This window comes from Pituophis catenifer, unplaced genomic scaffold (genome assembly GCF_029215685.1).
Source record: "Pituophis catenifer annectens isolate HBS135680 unplaced genomic scaffold, rPitCat1.0.hap2 SCAF_1, whole genome shotgun sequence".
Lineage (NCBI taxonomy): Eukaryota > Metazoa > Chordata > Lepidosauria > Squamata > Colubridae > Pituophis > Pituophis catenifer.
Genome location: NW_027256881.1, coordinates 72,571,679 through 72,591,860, shown reverse-complemented (window position 1 = coordinate 72,591,860; position 20,182 = coordinate 72,571,679). Strand labels below are relative to the sequence as shown.

Genomic DNA, 20,182 nt, shown 5'->3' with positions numbered 1-20,182 from the left:
TTTGGAAAAACTTTGAAATATACTTTCTAAGACTGTTTACAAGATTTTCTGGCTGTAAAAGGAAAACTTTTTTTAAAATAAAATGGCTGCTAAACAACTAAAGCCACCAACTTCTAAAGGGGGAGGAGGTTCCCCTGTAGTGACTCAAAAACAACAACTTCCGGCTGACACACAGTCACAAGACCTTAAAGAATTTATAATGGGTGCCCTGAATAATCAGACAGAAATGATGAAAGAATTTTCAGAGGAGTTAAAGAAACTTACAAGTGTGGTGGAGGAAAAACATGATGAAATAAGAGATGACATTGTTTATGCAGTTTCAGGATTGGCTACTCACATGTTAAAGATTGAGGAGAGAGTGCGGGAAATTGATGATGCCAACTTGGAGATTGCAACTAAACTGGGAGAGGTTATGATACAGACAGAGAAAGTGGATGACGAGATGGTTATGTTACAATACAGGTCAATGGAATTTGCCCTGAGGCTGAGAGATTTGAAAGAAAAGAGTGGTGAAAATTTAAAAGATGTTTGCTCCAACGCTTTAGCAGAGCTGATTCCAGAAAGGCCAGAAGATGTGGCAATTCAAATGGACAAAATTTACAGGGTCAATTCCTGGCTGGCAAAACAAAAGCAGCTACTAAGAGATGTGGTGATCTATTTTACAACAAGGAGAGTTAGAAATGACATTTTGCAAGCGTCTTATAGAAATAAGATTAAAGTGGAAGGACAAGAGCTGGTGGTCCTGAAAGAGCTCCCTCCTAAAATGTTAAGAGACAGAAAGCAGTTTGGCTTTTTGGTGAATGAACTAAGAAACCAGCAACTCCAGTACAGATGGGATGTCCCATTTGGGATAATAGTGACATACGCTGGGCAAAGACATCGTTTAAACACAGTTGGAAAGGCAAAAGATTTTTATGCCAATGTTTTAAAGGCTGGAAGGCCACCCTCACCAGGGGGTGCTAGAAAGCAATTGGAAATTACTCAACAAGAGAAAGATGGAGGGCAACCACAAACCTATGCTCAAGCACTAGCTGGAGGAGCTATTCTGGAAGAAGATCCATTACTGAGTGGGGGTCCACCACCAACCCTTGAGTCATTAACAATGATTCAGCTGCCAAAAGATCAACGACTGACAAGAGCTGCCTATAAACAACATTTGGCACAACAGCCTCAAGATCCAACTCAACAAGCCCAAAAAACACAAGCAGTGGGAGGAGCTAGGCCGAAGTCTAAAATGGCGGAGGAGGTTCAGCTGATGCTCTCAAAGCTTGGAACGCCCAGAGATGGCAAATAAATTTCTATCTTGGAATGTTAACGGTTTAAATTCTCCACAAAAAAGAAAGAAAATATTTCATTATTTGAAGCAATTTCAGAACGATGTTATTTGTTTGCAAGAAACGCATATCAAATCTTCAGATCAAAAGTACTTGATAAATTCGAAATTAGGTACACATTTTGTGGCATCAGCACCAGAAAAGAAAAATGGCCTAGTAATATACGTTAAAAGAGGCTTAGTGGCCAATTTAATTGAGGCTGACACTCAAGGTAGATATATTGCAATTGAATTAACAACACAGAGTGGGAAGCTGCTTGTAATTGGAGTATACGCACCTAATCAACAACAAGATAAATTTTACAAACTTTTATATACCAAAATATTACAATGGGACTATAGATCCTTATTTTTAATGGGTGATTGGAATGGGGTATTAGATACCCAGAAAGATAAAAAAAGTCTTTCCAAGATCTCCATGCGTGCCAAGTTGCCTAAATCTTTTTTTGATATTTTGGAGGATATGGAGCTTAGAGACATTTGGAGAGAAAGGAACGTATTGGAGAGCGATTTTACTTTTTTCTCAGATAGGCACCAATCTTTTTCGAGGATTGATTTTATATTAACTACAAACGATCTTTTTTCTAGGGTGAAGAGTACGAAGATATGTCCAAGAACTTTAACTGATCATAGCCCGGTTTGGGTGGAACTAGAGCAGGAGAGAGGGGAAAGGAGGTCTTGGAGGTTAAATGAGAATTTATTTAGATATGAAGATAATTTGTGTGAGCTTAAAAAACAAATGAAAGAATTTTTTATTAATAATATGAACAAAGGAACTTCGATGGAGATGGTATGGGATGCGTGTAAGGCTTATATGAGAGGAACATTAATCTTTTTGAATAATAAATATAGATTAAAACAACAAAATAGACGGAAAGAGATAGAGGAGGAAATTAAAAAGAAAGAACAATTGCTTATAACTAACCCGGGAGATAAAAAGGCAAAAGATATGATTAATATTTTAAGAGAGCAATTTAATATGTTAATGGCGGGGCAAGTAGCAACCAGCATACAATATGCCAGACATAACACATTTTGTAATGCTAATAAACCTGGGAGATGGTTGGCTTACATGATGAGGAAAAAACAGAAATCACGTATTATAGACAAGATAGAATTTAGAGGTAAAGAGATTTATCAACAGAATTTAATAAAAAAGGCTTTTTTGGAGTTTTATACAAAATTATATGCTAAAGATGCAATTCAAGATGTTGATATTGATAGATATTTAAAGATGGAGATTCCTGAATTAACGTTGGAACAGAGAGAGAGATTGAATCAGCCAATAACTTCTGAGGAAATTGTTGGGGCAATTAAACAATTAAAAATAGGTAAGGCTCCGGGAACAGATGGACTAACAGCTGTTTATTATAAACATTTACAATCCGAAATGTTAGAACCACTAAAAATTTTATTTAATAAAATACAATTAGGAGGAGGAGTACCACCTTCTTGGAAAACAGCCTTTGTTTCACTAATTCCAAAGGAGGATCAAAATTCCATTAAACCGGAGAATTTCAGGCCAATTTCACTTCTGAATACTGATTATAAGATTTTTGCTAAAATATTAGCTAATAGACTAATGCCAGTTATGCAACAAATAATTCACAATGATCAATCAGGGTTTATAAAAGGTAGACAAATGAGATATAATGTTAGACAAATTGTAAACTTACTGGAATATTTGGAAAAAAATAATCAAGTCCCTGCAGCGTTTATATTTTTGGATGCAGAGAAGGCATTTGATCGTTTGAACTGGCAATTTTTGTTTAAAATAATAGAGAAAATGCACTTTGGGGAATATTTTACACAATCAATTAGAGCGATAAACCAGCAGCAAACAGCACAAATCATAGTTAATGGAGGTTTAACAGAGGCTTTTAAAATTGAGAAAGGAACAAGACAGGGGTGTCCTCTGTCCCCACTATTATTTATTTTGACTTTGGAGGTACTATTGAATAAGATACGTGATTCAGAAAAATTGAAGGGTATTGTAATTAGACAACAAGATTATAGATTAAGAGCCTTTGCAGATGATTTGGTTATTACTTTATCTCAACCTATAGAGTCGGCTCCATACATATTGGATATAATTGATCAATATGGGAAAGTATCAGGATTTAAAGTTAATTCACATAAGACAAAGATGATAGTTAAAAATATGACTACATTTGAAAGAGACAAACTAGCAAGATTAACAGATTTTGAAATAGTTAAAAAGGTTAAATATCTTGGGGTATACATAGCAGCTTCAAATACAAAATTATACAAAAACAACTATGAGGTACTTTGGCAGAAGGTACAGAAGGATATGGAAAATTGGAAAAAATTACAGTTGTCTTTATTGGGAAGAATTGCAGTAATTAAAATGAATGTTTTACCAAGATTTTTATTTCTGTTCCAAATGATACCTGTGCTTAAGAAAGATGAAAATTTGAGAGAATGGCAGAAAGGTGTTAATACTTTTATTTGGGCTGGGAAAAAACCAAGAATAAAAATGAAAATTATACAAGATACACAGGAAAGAGGGGGTCTTAAAATGCCTAATTTAAGATTATATTATGAAGCAGCGGTTTTATCACAAATCAGTGATTGGTTTAACTTAACTGAGGGGAGAATTTTGAATTTAGAAGGTTATGACTTGTTATATGGATGGCATGCCTATTTGTTATATGATAAAAAAGTGGATAAAGTATTTAAGGTTCATATATTAAGAAATGCTTTGTTAAGGGTTTGGAAAAAATATCAATATAAGCTAAATTATAAGATACCTTTATGGGCAAATCCTAGACATGCAATAGAAAATATAAGTATAGAACAAAAACAGGAGGTGATTACTTATAAAGAGCTTCTTATTATGGAAAGGGGGGTAATGTATTTGAAATCTTTAGATACACTGAGAGAAGAAGGTATAATTTATACATGGTTTCAGTATGGTCAACTTCAAGCTAGATGGAAGGAAGATCAAAAAACTGGCTTTGTGCAAAATGAGGAGAATTTGGTTAAACAAATTAGAGATCAAAAACAAATGCATATTAAAAGGTTGTATAGTGTTTTACTGGAAATAGATTCTGAGACTGAATTGGTTAAAGACTGTATGATTAAATGGGCACAAAATTTTCAAGAGCCAGTAATGATGGAAACTTGGGAAAAGATTTGGATTAGAAATGTGAAATTTACACAAGCACAAAATTTAAGAGAAAATTTTTATAAAATGTTTTATAGATGGCACTTAGATCCTAAAAAATTATCATGTATGTATTCTAATGTGCAAGCTAAATGTTGGAGATGTGACTGTGATGATGCAACTTATTATCATATATGGTGGACTTGTAGAAAAATCAAAGCATTTTGGATAAAGATTTGGTGGGTGATGCAGAATATTCTTAAAAAGAGATTGAAATTTACTCCACAGTTGTTCTTACTGGGTATAACTATGGATTGTACAGTTGCAGAGACTAAATTGATTTTGAACTTGATAACAGCAGCAAGATTGCTGGTAGCACAACATTGGAAGAGGGACTTTTTGCCTACTATTGAAGATTGGATATTGAAAGTAACTAATTTAGCTGAAATGGCTAAAATTTCAGCATATTTGAAGGATCACACACAAGAAAGGTACATACAGGACTGGAGAAGATGGATTGATTATATACAAAATAAGTACCAGACCAAAAAATATCAAATAGCTTATGAATGATTTTTCTTATTTGTATAAGTGTTATATAAGTGATATTAGATGTATTATGTTTAAGAAATAGGATTTTACATATGGGGGGTTAAGAAATTTTTTTTTATAGGGGTGTTAGTTTATTGATTGGTTATGCAATTTAGATTATTGTTAAAGATCAATAGAAATACCTTGTGTTCTGCTCTGGGAAGTCGGGGAGGGGGAGGGGGGTTGGGGGGGGTTGGGGGGGGTTGTGGGGAAAATATGTTTGTTTTTAAAACTTTTTCAATAAAAAAAAAAAAAAGAATCCACTCACCTAGATTCTTTATCACCAAAATTTGCTGGGTTATCACAGTGTTCCATTCTCAGGATTGGAAAGGTAGTTTCAACAGCATCATCTTCTTCTATATTGCTTATAGTACATGCCTGAGAAATATTCTGAATCTGATCTGGAAAATGCAGAGATGTGATTATATCAGAAATAGATTACTAAGATGTTCAGTGAAAACTATAATAAAGTGTAGCTTAATAAATTTTATTAAGTGTGGATTCATTGGACGATTTCTGTGGTGAGATTTTCAATTATTTTACAGTGAGATACAATACATTTGTAGTTTTGGAGCATTGTGTGGTTTAGCTTCAGCTTTGGAGCAAAAAACTGAGTGGCATAGGAGGCTAATGCCTCCTGCTAAGGCAGCATTTAACATCCAGCTGCCTGCAATTACTGCGAGTTCAATTCTCACCAGGCTCAAAGTCGACTCAGCCTTCCATCCTTTCTAAGATGGGTAAATTGAGGACCCAGTTTGTGGGGGCAATAAGCTGACTTTGTATAAATATACAAAAGTATGAAGGCTATTGCTTAACGCATTGTAAGCCGCCCTGAGTCTCCGGAGAAGGGCGGCATATAAATCAATTTTTTTTAAAAAATGGCTCAAAGCACAACATTATCACCTATCATGCCGTCTTCACTGTCTTCATGCTTTGGTAACATTGGTATAACAAATTTAATTAATTTACAGCAGGGATATTTCAATTTTTTTTCTTAATTTCTGAGTTGTCCTTAATTTTTTTGCATCCTTTATTAATGCACTACATATTTTACCAACAGAATTAATATCTTCCAATCAAAAAGTGTAAATTAGAACAGCACCTATTCAATTAAATTATTTGCTAACCAGTAATATTGTAAATTGAGCTTAAATGGTCTCCAGGGGATGGTAGAGGACAGGAAGGCCTGGAAAAAAGTTGTCCAAGGGGTCGCAATGTGTCAGACACGACTTCGCAACTAACAACAACAACAATATTGTAAAATGTTTGTGCAATATTACCCAAATGCTCAAATTTTGTTATTTTGTTGTAAAACTTTTTTCTCTCTTTCTTTACATTAATATGAATTACACAGCGATACTTATGTCCACTAATCAAGCTGAAGATCCATAGCTGAAAGAAAAAAAAAATACGATCACTGTAGCTTACTTTTCCACAATAATCACTGTAAAAATGTTTTTAATTTTATTATCTCAGTTTAGTAGTAAGCATGTGACCGCTGAATTGAGATGCTATGCCACATCTTTTCAGTAAAATAATTACAATTAAAATTCTCAGTTTCTTAAATGTCACCAATGTTTTGTCAATCAACTTTTTCTAGTCAAAGTTTAATTTAGGCTACACAAATTGCAGTAAGAATAACTTAAATTCACTTTTCCTGACATTGCAACTTGCCTTTTACAATTACAGCATAAAATAAGCACTCACTATGTATGCAAAAGGTTAATATATTTATCCTGGAAGTCAGTATTTAAAAACTGAAAAGAGAAAAACAGTGAACTATTTTCCATATTTAATTATATTTTGGGAATTCCAAGCTATACATTATACAATTTTAAAAAAAAATCATGGAAGAAGACAATGGTCAACTACCTTGTCATTTGGAAATAGATTAATCTGAGACTTCACTAGAAGGTGTGTATGTACTATTGAACTATGATCTAAACCGGTTCATCAGAAATCAAATATGAATTTTCTACCTAATATTAGAACAATTAATTACAGTCACACTGTGCATACGCTTGTTACCTGTCCATCTGCACATCCAGTAATAATCTGTTTATTTGCTTCATCAATAAAGAGACTTAAAAGAGGAAATGCTGTTAAAAAAAAAGTCCTCCTTGTTATTAATGTATTATAACAGAAACTCTAGCACCACCTATAGTTCATTTAAAACTGTTCTATAATATACAAGCAGTCCCTTGGATTAAGAACCAGTTCCATTCCTAAATTTGTCTTTAACCTGAATTTGCATACAAATAGACTGCCTATGTCTAAAAATGGCAGATGGTGCTATTCTTCCTCAAGTGAACACACTGCTGATGCTGCACAATGTTTTCATGAATTGCTGAAAATAGCTGTATATTAAGAATGTGCAACTTCAGAGGTTTGAATATCACACTATTCAAACTCATATTAATAGCAACTCACTTGTATTGCAAAATGGTGCTGCAGACAAAAGCATGTGTTAACAACATAATTTCTTATGTTTTCTGCCTTCCCCCACCTCACAGCTTCTCCATTTCAAACTCTCTCTCCAGAAGTTGCCTCTCAAAAATTTTCAGAGGCCTTTTGCTTCAATATTTTGTTTATTTTATTTTATTATTTTATTTCATTATTTCATTTCATTTATTTTATTATTTTATTTTTATTATTTATTAAATATATGTATGATATCTGATTCCCAGAGACTCTTCATTCCCATGCAATGAATCTTTATGCTTCATATCATTGCAATGAATTTCTTATGGCTATTATTCTGCCAAGAATAATACTAGCATACATTGTTTTATAAAAGGAACATAGGTTGGTAATGAATCATAAATCCTACCTGTTATTACTGCTGACTGATATATTAGCAATCCAATACAGTAATCCCAGACCTTTTGAAAAACACATGAGATTAAATAGTTTATAGCACCATGAAAACAACCAATGTGATGCCCTGTAAACAATATACAAGCCAAAATTCCCAATAAATTATTCACTATGCTTCTAGTGCTTCTAATCTATAGAATTAAAGATAGCTTCTGGTGTTTTAGAGACAATCACACCTACAAATCACTTAAAAGGTTTAAATTCTCAGGAGTGTAAAATATCATTATCATTCAACCAAATATAAAACATTTTTTTTTCAGAGGAGGTTACCATGTTTCCCCGAAAATAAGACCCCGTCTTATATTTTTTTGAACCCTGAAATAAATGCTTGGCCTTATTGCCATGCGCTCAAAAGCCCGATTGGGCTTATTATCAGGGGATGTCTTATTTGGGGGAAAACAGGGTAGATTTGCTCTACACTCCTAAAATCCAATAAGTTTTCAACTGATTTCACAGAAATACAGAAAACAAGCAATACAGAATGACCAAAAGTTAATGATATCTGTTAACATTACATAGTTCAGGTTCGTAATACTCTTCCTAATATGAATTGTTTTTCATAATGCTTATTCCTCTGATTTAAAAATCTCCATTTTATAATATTTAAGTGTTTTTACTTTTATAAGTCTGCAATCAAACAGGTTTTTTAAAAAAGAGAAACAATGGCCTTACCTTAAAACTTCTATCTTCTGAAATCGATATAAGTATATTTTTCTCCCAAGTACAAAATTCAGCAGCAGTTACTGGTGCCAGATGGCCTTCTAGTTCAGCAATTATTGCTTCATCCTACCATCAATACAGGAGGAAATGTAAATGACATTTAAAATGTTAAATTTGACAGCATTTGATTATTTATAACATTTTAATAGATGTGAAAGATTCTGATGCTAATATGGTCACAGAAAATTTAACAACCTTGACTGACTTGATCAAATTTAATTACATTTCAAAGCCACCTTACATATAAGGGAGGGGGAAATCCCTTATATGTATAGTATAAGTATATCTCTTAATAGTATAGTATATCTCTTAAGCAAAGCCACTAAACCACAGTTCTGTTTTAGTTATCACTTCCATTAAATATGAAATGAAATTTGATAGCTGCTTTTAGGCTGATCCTCCATGATTTTTGTGTTACTTTTACCATCTATTTTAATATTAGATCTAATTTCATTATATAGCTAATTAATTTCAAACTACTTACAAAAGTTTTGTACCATTCACATTTACATTAAATCAAAATAATTCACACTTAGTTGTTGGACTGCAGATGTTTCATGTACCAACTAGATGTAACACCACCAGTGCTAGCAAGTTTGGATTTGCCCCCTGTTTATATACAATAGCTTAGTCCAGGGGTTCCAACCTTGGTAAGTTTATGACTTGTGGACGTCAACTTTCAGAATTCCTCAGCCAGCTCATGCTGGCTGAGGAATTCTGGGAGTTGACGTCCACAAGTCGTAAACTTGTCAAGGTTGGAGATCCCTGGCTTAGTCTGTCAGTGTTGGTGGGGATGTGCTATTCTCCTTGATAGCTTTTGATCAATGATAATGAACTTCCAGCAAGCAAAATCAAGAGCACAAAAACCAAGATGACACTGATCTTATATAGTTTATATCACATTCTGAGTAGTATATAGGCTAATTAAATAATATTTTACAATAATCAAAATGAGGATGAAGAGAGTGTCATCTTGCATTATTTCCCTTAGTCTTTAGTTTGCCATAGGCACAAATAACAAGCAAATTACACACCGGCATTAACTAATCAAAGGCATGGATGATCTGTAACCTACTCAATGGTTTTTTTTTTTTTTTTTTTGCTTTAATTTATATGCCACCCTTTTCCAGAGACTCAGGGCGGCTTACAATGCGTTAAGCAATAGCCTTCATACTTTTGTATATTTATACAAAGTCATCTTATTGCCCCCACAATCTGGGTCCTCATTTCACCTGCCTTTGAAAGGATGGAAGGCTGAGTCAACCCTGAGCCTGGTGAGATTTGAACTTGCAGTAATTGCAAGCAGCAGTTGTTAATAACAGTGCTTTAGTCCACTGTACTACAGGCTCTTGTCAATGTTATTGTTATAGTGTGAGTCTTCTTGCTCTCTCTATATGTGGAAGTCTGAATGAGTTTATTATCTTTATTCTTGAATAAAGCAAAAATAATCAGAGATAATTTGACTTGTAGTTCAACTGAGAAAGGTTATTACATAACCAAGTGGGTCTGGCTTATATTGTGAAGCTGGCACTTTGATCCTGCTTATACATAAGGTGAGAAAATATTGCATTTTCAAGCAGGCAGTTTTATTGTTCTATGGGGTTGCAAAGGTTATTGGAAATACCTCCTACTATTACCACATTGTCTGTTACTTTGCAAAAAAATACTCTTCTTTTACAAAATGATAAAAACAGCTTTCAACTTTTGCTTATTCTATGAAACAGTATATGTAAATAAGTATTTATTTTATAAATGAAGTATGCAATAGAACTCTGCAAAGCATTTTAAAATGAATCTACATAGAGCTGTAAAAAGCTTTTGGAATGGAAGCTTTGTCAATTATGCCACTGCAATCTTTTCCACTACATTAAAGCAGTGGAATCCGCTGGAGGATATGGATGTAACTTTTGCAAAGGCTATTTGAAAGCTCTGTGTGCATTAACAGCTACACTAGTGGGAATTCCAGTGGAAGTTGTTTCTAATATGGTTTTACCTTTGCATTTAGCATGTAGATTCGATTACCAGCACATACTGCCACAGTCTGATCATCTGGACTAAAGCGAACATAAAGCACCATCCCCAGAAGTGTTCCTATCACAATACCTTGTGGCATTAACCCTGCCATAATTGAAACAAATCATTAAATTATTAAAATTATTCCATCAACTGCAGGGTCAACAATGATAAGTAAATAAATATCCTAATATCATACAAATGTTCTGAAAAGATAGATAACATAGTTATATCTTAAAGAACTTCTCGCAACATCCTATGTGTCTTCTTAAAGTATGGCCCACTGAGGTCAGTAAATTTATACTGTATCCAGGTAAGTGGATTGAGGGGTACAGCTAAAGCAGCCAAAGTGTTCTGTTCAAATTATAATGCAAAAACAAATTAATCTATTTTCCATTGTAAAGAAGTCCAAAGCATATTGAATATATCCACAAAAGCAGACCTTCTAGCACCTTCTTTGTACATTCATCCAGATTCCAAACTATCACATAATCTTGTGAAGCAGAGCAAATAAGGAGAGGATCAACTTGGGTCCCAAATGCCAGGGCAGTAATTGAGTGATGATGACCTATTAAACGCAATGGCTGAACAACAACAAAAACATTTGGGTTATTTTAAGGCAGATGCAGTACACAAAATCAAAAAGTGTAAATTTCTTCTGAAATGTTCTTCATAGGCCTTAAGGTAAAATATACAGTATAGATAAAATCATATTAGATACAGCAGTTTGCTTTATTGTTCCACCCTCACATTAGTTTTCTAAGACTGCCCTGAAAAATGTGGATCCTTCACAGCAGATTGGGGATCATGTGATAGGCAAGCATATTCTACCCGGCATCTGGCGGTTACTGAATTCAACGCACAATTAAAAAACAACTATAGGTAGTTCTCAACTTACGACCATCACCGAGTCCCAAATTTTCATTGCTGTGCAAGATAGTTAAATGTTAACTTAAGTGAGTTTTGCCTCATTTTGTGACCTTTCTTGTCACAGTTGTCAAGCGAATCACTGTAGTTCTTAAAATTAGTAACACACTTGTTAAGTGAATCTGGTTTCCCCATTGATTTTGCTTGTCAGAAGGTCGCAAAAAAGTGATCATATGATCCTGGGACATTGCAACCCTCATGCCATCACCCAACATCTGAATTTTGACCAGGTGACCATGGGGATGCGGCAACAGTTGTGTGACAAACAGTATACGTCACTTTTTTCAGTGCCATTGTAACTTCAAACGGTCACTAAATGAATGGTTGTAAGTCGAGGACTACTTGTACACTAACCTAAGCCTTCAGTCTAGTTCTAGATTAAGCTTTAGCAGGCAAAGTTCCGAAACGAGAGGAAAAAAAAATAAGGAAATATTTTTCCCATAACATTCTGTATTTGGGGGGGGGAGGGGGGAATTATAAAAAATAAAAACGGGAGGAAATGAAATATGGAGAGAATATCACAAATAAAAGATAATGATTGGCTGAACCCGTTCTGTGAATGTGGCAGGGCAGTCATAGGATGAAAATTTCATCTGGAATTGCACTAAGAAATCTGACATTAGGCAAATACAAAACTATGTTGCATGTTTGCCATAATAAATAGATGATAGAGTATCCCTTTAAATATGAAAAGTGCTTTACGTCATCACTGGTATCATATTTGCTGTTCCTGGACATATGCTTTTAACCACTTCTATATTCATTTCAAAAGGATTGGCACAAGTGGTGCTTGTGGATTGCTTTCCCTAAAATGTTATTTTCAGCATTAATGCCCACAAAGAAACTTGTATTTAACCTGATGGTTGGGCTCATCACTCATATTCCAAATACAAAGTTCATTTCCATTTAAGGGAAAAGCACAGTAATGGAGGCTACAAGCCAGCTGAACATGTGATTCTGGCACTTTCGATCTAAATACTTGTTTTTCAAGAACAATGCTGCTGCTGTTATATCCATCTTCAGTGGAGCAGAGATCCATGATGTTTTCCATAGTGTACCTGAGACATAACAAATTGGATATAATTATATCACTCATTATATTTAGAGGTATTTTATATTTACATACCATTCAAAATATTGTGTACAGTACTTTATCCTTAGTGAAAGTAGTCAAGTTTAGTCTCCCAAAGTTATAAAAATAATTGAATAATCCTCATTTAAATCATTTTAAGATAAAGTGATTGATGCAATCTATTTAAAATATGAATTTATATTAATAATATTACACTAAAATGTGCAATTCCATTGGATAAGTATGAGGGACTGCAGATAGAGGCAAGAGTTAGAATTTCTGAACTCTAAATTCCAACAATTCTATTAAATACAAGCAATGATAGGGATTGCTGTCAAACAATCTTTGCTGCTTTAAAATAAAGTTGGCTTCTCCAGAAGATCGGTTGTCACTTGCAATTATTTTTGCGGTTTACATTGAAACACTCAACACTTAAGAGCCTCTATCTGGAAGCATCCTGAGAATTTACTTTCTTTTTTTCATCTGGGCATTTGCAGATTAGAACAGGAGTCCCCAACCCCTGGTCTATGGACTAGCACTGGGCCACCACTGCATGCCAGAAACTGGGCTGTGCAAACAAGCGAAGCCCCATCCACAGGATGCAGGAAGCAAGCAAAACCATGCCCCCTTTGTCCACAGAAAAACCTCTCTCCAGGGAACCAGTCCCCAGAGCCCAACCATTTGGGCGACACTGGACTAGTGAATTCCTAGTGTTACTATTCAAAAAGACTGCACAGATAGATACCCTAACTGTCTTCATCAGTGGATTTTTTAAAAAAGAATGATGGTAACAGCAATAAGGAATTTGATGAAGTTCTGTGAATGACATGCTGCAGTTACTCAATAAAAGTTTTGCTTGGATGCACATCAAACTATGCAATCTGTAGAATAAAATTCTGTGCCTTAATTAAAATTAATAAATAAATTACAGCATGGGATTTCAGTATAAAAGTATAAATGAAATTATATATGGAAACCTAGACTTATAATAATCCTTTAGATACCATTTGAACATTTCAGATATTATCAGTTATGATGTAGAAAACGAATATATATTACTTATTTTAATTTGTTCCTGGTCAGAAAGAAAACATAACCAAAAAATGCTGCAGCAAAGAGCTGGGATTCATATGGATCTTTTAAAACTAGGCAAGGAGATAGTTCAACAGGGTCAATGTTGCCTTGCAACTACAGTTCTTATAGTCCTCGCAAAATCACGTTTTCTTGAAGCACCATGAAGTAAGCTTATTTTAAAGCTTGCTATCTTATGAGAACCCAGCCAGATTGGTTTATAGAATGCTTCCAGATCTTGCAAATTTCTGATCAACCACTGGACAACAACAAAGAGCTCCCTTGTTTTTATGTATCATTGTTGCCAATCCAGTAGTTCTCTGGATTTTGGTCGGTCAGATCAGGTACCTTTAAAATACTTTTTCTTTCTTTCTTTCTTTCTTTCTTTCTTTCTTTCTTTCTTATTTATTTATTTATTTATTTATTTATTTATTTATTTATTTATTTATTTATTTATTTATTTATTTATTTATTTATTTATTTATTTATTTATTTATTTATTTATTTATTTATTTATTTATTTATTTATTTTTGTTTTGCAAGCTGCTTTGAGCTCAGACAGTTCTGCTTTGCTAACTCGGAGAAACCAACCACGGTGCAGCCCGTCGTTGGACTGAACCCTTGTTTTTTCAGCGAGAGAGAGAGGTCCACGAGAGAAAGAATCCTGGGGAAGAACTGAACTTCGTCCAGACTTTTTCCCGCGAGGATTCCGCGGTAACAGTGGGGCGTGAAATATCCACGACCGTGGAGGACGGGGATGGGACGGAATCACGACCGAGTACAGTACAGATCCCTGAAGCGGAGTAAGCTGCAATATGCAGCCCGCCGCACTTTTTTCAGCGTGGCGGCAAGTCAACCCGCGAGGACGTCAATCCCAAAGCAGCCTCCTGCTCGGGAAAAAGATCCTCGTTATTGTCTTTACCGTGCGCGACTGCCACGAGTGTTGGTTGCCGTCTCCTGTTATGCAAGATTAGGAGGTGAAGGTAAATCTTTCCCAGCTGGAAGGTGACGGCCGCCTGGTTTCCTAGGCAGCAACGATGCTTACGGCAAAGCCACGGAGCCAATTCTAGACGTTGCTTTCGTCTTCCTGTAGGTTTCGTTCAAGCGGTTCCGAAGAGCCGGGAAGAATTGCGCTGTTCTGTATGTGATGGAGATTCTTTTCTCCTTCTTTTTCCAACCAGTCTTTAGGAGTAATACGCCAAGTTCAAAACCGATGTGTGGGCGATTTATCTATCTCATTTTCCTGGAGAGAATTGTATCTTTGAAAGTTTGCCTGCAAGTCCAGAATGGTTCCAGAAAAATAACTGTCTTCTTAAAGAACAAATAATCAAGAGCAAAATGATTGTTGCTAAACATACACTAATCAAGGGGGTTACTGTACTATGTTTACATAGCAAAAAATTACAGTAGATTAAAACATATTTTTCTCTATGAGTGCAATACAGTTCTGTCTGAATAATTAGTGCCCAGTTTTGTATAGTTTTGTATAGGCTGCTATTTAGTGATCCTGACCCCTTTATACTATACACCTAGGTTACATATATTGTACACAATTCCTGCAATCTAAGTTGCTGATTTTCTATACTGTTATATATGCAAAACTTCATATTCATATACATTCAAGGACACACACAACAAAGACACACAAACCACATACAAAAATGTATTTATGGTGTGCATATGGACATACACATAGATATGGACTTCAGACTTATTTAAACTTATTTTATGTATTCCACTGCTAGTTGATTATGATTGTATTGTCCTAACACATTTCAAAATATCTTTTTTAAAAAAAATCTTAAATATGTATGTTTTGGGAACAGAAATTACCGAATGAAGTATTTTAATTAAAGTTTATAGTAATTTAAATACACACACACACACACATACATTCTGGCATAATTTTTTGTAGGCCATTTCTTACATGTCCATGAGTTGTCACTTCATATGCAGCCTCCTTTAGTTGTGTGCTGATATCAGACCAAGTACTTAAAGAGCTTGCATTATGACATCACAACACACTTTTTTTATATGTCTATCTCCTTCACTACCCCCAGCTTTCTTTGTGAACTCCTTTGGCTAAGGCAGCATTTCATGTATGTGGCCAGACAGCAATAAGAAAGGAAAACTACTCAATTAACAGGTTTCTGGCTCCTTAGAAATTAGGAAAGAAATTGATCATGATTATTGCTAATAGGAAATCAATCATACTGGCAGCATTACCTACAAATCAGTTCAATTATACATATAATTGTCATTATTGCTTATTTTACACTCTTGTTAGTTAGCTGCGACAGATGATTTTTTTTAATAGTAGGCTCTCCTTATCTTGCCATTAAAAACATCTCATTTTTATGAATTACTTTCACGCTCTGAGCAAAGTAAGCGAACGATGGGCAAGGCATGTATGTATTTCAAACTTTTCTAATAATAACAACCACGACAAGAAGCAGCCAATGGCTGCTGGCAATATTCCATCAGCACCACCCGCAAAGTTCCTTTCAGCCAATGGTTGACCGCTCTTCAGCCTCGGCTCACGACCTGTTTTCTGTTGCCACGGTGATAGAACGAGACCATTTTTTCCGAATAATCCCTCCCAGTCATCGCTCCGCCCTTTTTTTTTTTTTTTTTTTTGTTTCGCAGAACAAAAATCAGTAGAGCAAGCTCGAGTCGAAATCTCGCGAAGCTACAGAGTAGTCTCGTAGTGAGATAGATTGCCGTTCTGTCAAAAGATTCTGGCGGCCTCCTCGATGGTGGCTAGGAAAACAAGCGAAGTGGCTCCGCGATAGGGTGAGTTGAGGGGAGTGGGGTGGGGGAACGGGACAAATTGGGCCCGGGGCAAGCCGAAGGAGGGAAAGTGGGGCGGGGGGGGGGGGAAAGTCGAGGAGAGCTGCGCGAGCCCTCGCGCGAGGCTGGGGGGGAGTGGCCCGTCTCTTGCCTGGCGGGTCTATAGGGCGCTGCTGAAGAGTTAAAAGACTCGGGCGGCGTTAAGCGACAGATCCCGTTTACTTTGTGCGCGCGCGGGACTCTTCTCCCCCTCCCCCCCCCCTCAGACTCTTCACGAAGCCCTGAAGAAGCGGGAGAATTGAAGTGAAAGCGGGTGGCTCCCGAAAAGGCGGAGATTTCCTTCCGGATCGGGTTTCTTAAGTTTCTTTACCCACTGCCCTGTGGTGGGCCTTCTCTGACATCCCCTCAGACCGCGCTCACCCTCCTCTCTGCCTCTCTCTTTTTCCTGTTGTCAGGATCGCAAATCTCCTCGCGGGGGTGGATTCAATTTGGTATAAATAAACGAGCAAGCACCGGGGTCCGATTCTGCAAGGGAGTGACTTTATAGCTCTGGTAACGTCCTACGTTGAGGCTAAATTCGGTTTAAAGTATAGAATAACGGAGTTGGAAGGGACCTTGGAGATCTCTCTAGTCCAACCCCCTACTCAGACAGGAAACCCTATACCATTTCAGACAAATTGGCTGTCCAATCGCTTCTTAAAAACTTCCAGTGTTGGAGCATTCACAACTTCTGGAGGCAAGTTGTTCCACTGATTGTTCTGTCAGGAAATTTCTCCTTAGTTCTAGGTTGCTTCTCTTCTTGATTTCCACCCATTGCTTCTTCAGGTGCTTTAGAGAATAGCTTGACTCCCTTTTCTTTATGGCAGCCCCTGAGATATCGGAACATTGCTATCATGTCACCCCTAGTCCTTCTTTTCATTAAACTAGACATACCCAGTTCCTGCAACCGTTCTTTATATGTTTTAGCCTCCAGTCCCCTAATCATCTTTGTTGCTCTTCTTTGCATTCTTTCTAGAGCCTCAACATATTATTTACATCCTGGCGACCAGAACTGGATGCCGTATTCTAAGTGTGGCCTTACCAAGGCATTATAAAGTGACATTAATACTTCACATGATCTTGGTTCTATCCCTCTGTTAATGCAGCCTAGAACTGTGTTGGCTTTTTTGACAGCTGCAGCACACTGCTGACTCATATTTAAGTGATTGTCCATTAGGATTTAACTTAAGAAAGGAAGCTGCCTATTATTTGTGGCATCTCATGCCCTGTGCTTGGGATGCGTTTCTATGGTTTCACTTTTATGTCTGTTCTCTATTTTCCTGCTTCCCCCCAAAAAATCCCTGCTTATCAAATTATTATGAGGAAGTAATGTTACCTTTTAGGTTGTAGTCGCCTGCTTCTGAGTGATGAAAAGCAGTGTGTATTCCTCTCTTGTCCTGCGATTTCAGGACCCAGAGGGAGAATTGCTGTTCCAGGGTATTGTAAGACTCTGGGACTCTTTCTGCCTTCAGAATCTATAGATTAAGATAGGTTAAGATATGCAGTCATTGTGGTATTTCTATGAAAACATGCTGCCTCTGTGTATGCTTAAGATCCAATCTATGTTTAGTGTGTTCATAAAATTATATTTGAAGCATGACAGGAAATGTATGGAATAGTCCTAATTTTCATATATTCCTATAGTGGTATAGAACCGCTGTGTAATTATTTAAAGGAGAAAAAAACTGTTCTACAGAAAAACAAATCTATATGCTCTTGTTGAAATTTAAATAAATCACAGATGCTTATTTCTGAGGCCATGTTCATGCAAAATAGCCTACTTCTATCAAAGGTCACATTTACTACTAAAATATTAATGACAATGCTTTCGATCTGTGGTATCAACTTGGTCCTGACATCTCAGTGTATAAACTTTTTCAGAAGAGTATCTGACCGATTTTCAAGGCGGATAACCTTTCTATATTTATTCAATATTAATAGTTTGTTTAAACTATTAGTTTTTTTGTTACTTTTTTACAAGAGTGATAGAACATGGTATCTGGAGGTTACTTCAGTCACAGGTTTATTTTATATCCAATACAGGTGTGATGGCCCCTTACTACAAGAGGATACTAGTAATACTGTTTACTTTTCAAGGACTTCTTATAACAAGTGCTTTTAATGAGGATGGGGATGTACCTGAAGAATGGATTCTCCTGCATGTAGTTCAAGGTCAGATTGGTGCTGGAAATTACAGCTACTTGAGACTAAATCATGAAGGGAAAATAGTGCTTCAGATGCAGAGTTTAAAAGGTGATGCAGACTTGTATATATCTGATGTAACTCTTCATCCCAGTTTTGACGATTATGAATTACAGTCTGTAACTTGTGGTCAAGATGTGGTTTATGTGCCAGCACACTTTCGTCGCCCAGTGGGAATTGGAATTTATGGTCATCCCTCTCATTTGGAAAGTGAATTTGAAATGAAAGTGTACTATGATCAAACAGTTGTAGAATCTCCATTTGGTGGTGGTTCATACAATCCAGAAGAAGTGAAAATGAACCAGAAGAAATTTCATTCAGCAGAAGATGAGTATCAAGATGAGGAATCTGTCTTTTGGACTATATTGATTGGAATACTAAAATTAATACTTGAAATTCTCTTTTAGTTTTATAGCTTTGGGTGTGAGCAATCTGTACAAATGATTGAATGCTGTTTTAAGCTGTGGATCGGAAAATAAAGCCATAATTATTTTTATAATGTAAACTTTTCCCAGTGCTATATTGTAGCAGGCACAGTATTTGTATGGTTTTCTCTTAACTGATCAGGGTGAATACTAATGGATGCTACAATTCACTGTGATTTTCAATAAAACTTCAAAATTGTAGAAATATGAACTCATGCTCAGTATTTCATCACATTTGTTAATATATTCACAATACACACACACACACACACACTTACATGAGAAAGATTTGAAGAATGAATGAAGAATGAATTCTGGAAAAGACTTCATCTGCTTTTCCAACCACCACTAAAATCTGTTTTAAATTGAAGCAACCTGAATACAGAATTACTTATAAGCAAGCATGAAGATTTCAAACATGAAATGTTGATGTTAGAAGTTTTAGCCCACTAATTTCAAATCATTTTCCACAGTGCAAGCCCATCTATATCTACTTAAAAATCATGTAATTATAGATTCATAGTTATCACCTACTAGGAAGTACCATCGTACTAGCAGCTTCAGGGAACAATACCTGAGCTTCCTTGTTCCAGAATTCCTCCAAGTTCTATGAGATCACTGGAAAGGTAGAAGCTGAAATGTTTTGAAAATGAATACAATATGTTCTGAATAAATGCCTTGAAGAGGAAAAATACTAGAAAAAAGTAATATTGCACTACCAGGAAAGGAATAAGGGAGAAAAAGAACTGGGAGTTGAAATTTTTGCCATATCTACATTAATTTCAAGAAACTGTTTAGCAAACCATGCATTGCATGGTTGCATGGAAACTAAATCACTTATCACTGTATGGAACACTAGTACGTTTCCAAAACTGACTTGCTCTCTTAAGACCTTGGCATGCATTCGTACTCATTTTCTGGTCTTAGCATACAGAAGAAATAAAAGATTAGAAGAGTATCAATAAGAAATTAGTAGAATGACAATTCTGCGTTTT

General features: G+C 35.8%; 2 protein-coding genes across 2 annotated transcripts in view; one reads left to right on the top strand and one right to left on the bottom strand.

Annotated features, from left to right (window-relative positions):
• Window positions 1-15,666, bottom strand: part of WDR27 (WD repeat domain 27) — a 68,690-nt gene extending 53,024 nt beyond the window's left edge. The window contains exons 1-9 of the mRNA XM_070931418.1: window positions 15,659-15,666; window positions 12,445-12,646; window positions 11,104-11,245; window positions 10,642-10,766; window positions 8,601-8,714; window positions 7,882-7,933; window positions 7,080-7,150; window positions 6,332-6,443; window positions 5,320-5,452 (exon numbers count right to left, since the gene is read on the bottom strand). Of these exons, the coding sequence (XP_070787519.1) occupies window positions 5,320-5,452; window positions 6,332-6,443; window positions 7,080-7,150; window positions 7,882-7,933; window positions 8,601-8,714; window positions 10,642-10,766; window positions 11,104-11,245; window positions 12,445-12,646; window positions 15,659-15,666 (959 nt within the window). The remainder of the gene's footprint in view (window positions 1-5,319; window positions 5,453-6,331; window positions 6,444-7,079; window positions 7,151-7,881; window positions 7,934-8,600; window positions 8,715-10,641; window positions 10,767-11,103; window positions 11,246-12,444; window positions 12,647-15,658) is intronic.
• A 776-nt stretch (window positions 15,667-16,442) lies between these two features.
• On the top strand, window positions 16,443-19,398 carry CUNH6orf120 (chromosome unknown C6orf120 homolog). The gene is made up of 2 exons (XM_070951183.1): window positions 16,443-16,524; window positions 18,604-19,398. Exon 2 carries the CDS (start codon window positions 18,609-18,611, stop codon window positions 19,167-19,169), a length of 561 nt encoding a protein of 186 aa, XP_070807284.1. The 5' UTR covers window positions 16,443-16,524; window positions 18,604-18,608; the 3' UTR covers window positions 19,170-19,398.
• The last annotated feature ends 784 nt before the right edge of the window (window positions 19,399-20,182 follow it).

Bases quoted from the DNA above. Each gene is read 5' to 3' on its own strand.
- CUNH6orf120 (XM_070951183.1), top strand. From the start codon at position 18,609: ATGGCCCCTTACTACAAGAGGATACTAGTAATACTGTTTACTTTTCAA.